The sequence below is a fragment of the Alligator sinensis genome, unplaced genomic scaffold (genome assembly GCF_000455745.1).
Source record: "Alligator sinensis unplaced genomic scaffold, ASM45574v1 scaffold2892_1, whole genome shotgun sequence".
Taxonomy (NCBI): domain Eukaryota; kingdom Metazoa; phylum Chordata; order Crocodylia; family Alligatoridae; genus Alligator; species Alligator sinensis.
The window spans coordinates 2289-5204 of record NW_005844228.1 but is presented as its reverse complement, the minus strand read 5'-3'; the positions used below and the strand labels follow the sequence as shown (position 1 = coordinate 5204).

The 2916-nt window shown below is 53.2% G+C and overlaps 1 protein-coding gene across 1 annotated transcript in view; it reads left to right on the top strand.

The window, feature by feature from the left end:
• Positions 1 to 2864, top strand: part of LOC102380150 (zinc finger protein 345-like) — a 7197-nt gene extending 4333 nt beyond the window's left edge. Inside the window, exon 4 of the mRNA XM_025195880.1 lies at positions 1 to 2864. This exon is cut by the window's left edge and continues 581 nt beyond it. Coding sequence (XP_025051665.1) covers positions 1 to 1141 — 1141 coding nt within the window. The 3' untranslated portion in view covers positions 1142 to 2864.
• Positions 2865 to 2916: the final 52 nt, after the last annotated feature.

The following is a 2916-nucleotide window of genomic DNA, read 5'->3' as shown; positions in this document are numbered from 1 at the left end:
CCACAAAGGGAAGAAGCTACATCAGTGCTTAGAGTGTGGGAAGAGCTTCACTCACTTCTCCCACCTGGCTCGGCACCAGCGTATCCACACAGGGGAGAAACCACATCAGTGCTCAAAATGTGGCAAGAGCTTCACTCAGTCCTACAGCCTGGCTCAGCATCAGCAACTCCACACAGGGGAGAAGCCACATCAGTGCTCAGACTGCGGGAAGTGCTTCACTCACTTCTCCTACCTGGTTCTGCACCAGCGTATCCACACAGGGGAGAAGCCACATCAGTGCTCAGACTGCGGGAAGTGCTTCACTCACTTCTCCTACCTGGTTCTGCACCAGCGTATCCACACAGGGGAGAAGCCACATCAGTGCTCAGAGTGTGGGAAGAGCTTCACTCATTCCTCCAGCCTGGCTCAGCACCAGCGAATCCACACGAAGGAGGAGCCACTTCAGTGCTTGGTGTGTGGGAAGAGCTTCACACGCTCCTCCAGCCTGGCTCACCACCAGCGTATCCACACAGGGGAGAAGTTACATCGATGCTCAGAGTGTGGGAAGATCTTCACTCGATCATGCTACCTGGCTCAGCACCACACCGGGGGAAAAAAGCCATATCAGTGCTCAGAATGTGAGAAGAGGTTCAGTCACTCCTGCAACCTGGCTCAGCACCAGCGTATCCACACAGGTGAGAAGCCATATCAGTGCTCAGAGTGTGGGAAGAGCTTCACTCAGTCCTCCCACCTGGCTCAGCACCAGCGTACCCACACAGGGGAGAAGCCACATCTGTGCTCAGAGTGTGGCAAGAGCTTCACTTACTCATCTGGCCTGGCTTGGCACCGGCGTATCCACAAAGGGGAGAAGCCACATCAGTGCTCGGTTTGCGGCAAGAGCTTCACTCATTCCTCCAGCCTGGTTCAGCACCAGCATATCCACACAGGGGAGAAGTTACATCGATGTTCAGAGTGTGGGAAAAGCTTCACTCACTCCTCCTACCTGACTCAGCATCTGCGCATCCACACAGGAAAGAAGCCACATCAGTGCTCGGTTTGCGGCAAGAGCTTCACTCATTCCTCCAGCCTGGCTTGGCACCGGCGTATCCACACAGGGCAGAATCCACATGAGTGCCTGGGGTATGGGAAGAGCTTCATCTGATCCTCCCAGCTGTCCCAGCACCAGGTCATTCACAGAGACAAGAAACCACATCAGTGCTCGGAGTGTAGGAAATGCTTTCTCTGCTCCTCCAAACTGGCCTTGCATCACTGCATCCCTATCTGTGTGCGTGCATAATTCTGCCAGCAAGAAGGGTTTGGGAATGTATACCTGCTCAGCACTCACCTGTGTCTACATACAGGGAAGCAGTCTCACGCTGGTGCAGTGCAGCAAGAATTGACCTTTCATTCAGCCTTTCTAGGGCAATGCAGAGCCCAACAACACAGAGGATGACCTCCCAGGTTTGCTGAGGGGCAGCGGTTAAATGGAAACACCGCAGGCAGAGGGCAGCCCTTATGGTCGGGGAACCTGTGAAGAGATGATCTGCACATCAGCCTTGGAGCCAGTGCCATCCCCATCTTACTCTAAAAGCAGCCAGTGCTCCCAGGGGGAGAAGAATTACCTTCACAATAGGATGCCTTCTGCAAGTGGTTCCTAATGATATCCAGGGGCTCTCTTTGGCCGAGTCCCAGCTTTGTCCTTCCTCTTGATCCCAGGGTTTGGTATGTTAGGCTCTTGAGTTGCAGGAAGGAGGACACTGATGTCTGGGGAAGCATTCCTTGCTCTAAGCAACCCTGATCTTGCGGGAACTCCTTTGCACCGGGGTTTTCTCTTTGCAACTGATAAATGCACCCTGCAAAGAAAGCTCCTCGTGGCGGGAAATAATTTAGCAGTGCCGAAGCACACACAAAATCACAGCCTTGGGTTGTGACAGATGCCTTCTGCAAGTGGCTCCTAATGACATCCAGGGACTCTCTTTGGCCGAGTCTCAGGTTTGTCCTCCCTCTTGGTCCCAGGGTTTGGTATGTTAGGCTCTTGAGTTGCAGGAAAGGGAACACTGATGTCTGGGGGAGCATTCCTTGCTTCTAAGCAGCCCTGACCTTGCATTTCCTTCCCACCACATCACCCCTCTCCCAGGCCTGCATATTCCTATCGGAGTCTGCAAGAAGCCGCTTCTGCCACCCCATGAGCCCAGTGTGGTGGATTTTGCTGCTCAGCCTCTTGTCAGGGCTTTGCGCCACCAGGTGCCAGCTGCCCCCTCGTCTCCTTCATAGACTCGTAGAAAATTAGGGGTAGAAGGGACCTCTGGAAGTCATCTAGTCCAACTGCCTGCTCCAAGCGGGACCATCCCCAACTAGATTATCCCAGCCAAGGATGGAGATTGCATAACCTCTCTCTGAGTTACCTGTTCCACTGTTTTAATACCCTCATAATGTAACACATTCTTCCTAACATTTAAGCTAAACTTCCCTTCCTGCAAATTGAGACCTTTGCTCCTTGTTCTATCATCTAGCTCCAATGAGAACAATCTGTTGAACCCCCCGTCAGGTACTTGATAGCAGCTATTATGTCCTCTCTCAGTCTCCTTTTCTCCAGGCTAAATGAGCTCAGTTCCTTCAGGCTGTCCTCACAAGTCATGTCCCCCAGGACCCTCAATATTTATGTTGCCCTGTGCTGGACTCTCCAGTTTGTCCACATCCTTTCTGCAGGAGGGGGCCCAAAACTGAACACAGGACTCCAAATGTGGCCTCACCAGTGCTGAACAAAGGGGAATAAATGACCTACTGCCAACACAGCCACCAGTGCAGCCCAGGATGCTGTTAACCTTCTTGGCAACAAGGGCACACTGCTGGCCCATATTCAGCTTCTTGTCCCCTGTCACCCCCAGGTCCTTTACTGCAGAGCTGCTGCCCAGCCAGTGCCTCCCCGCCCGCCCC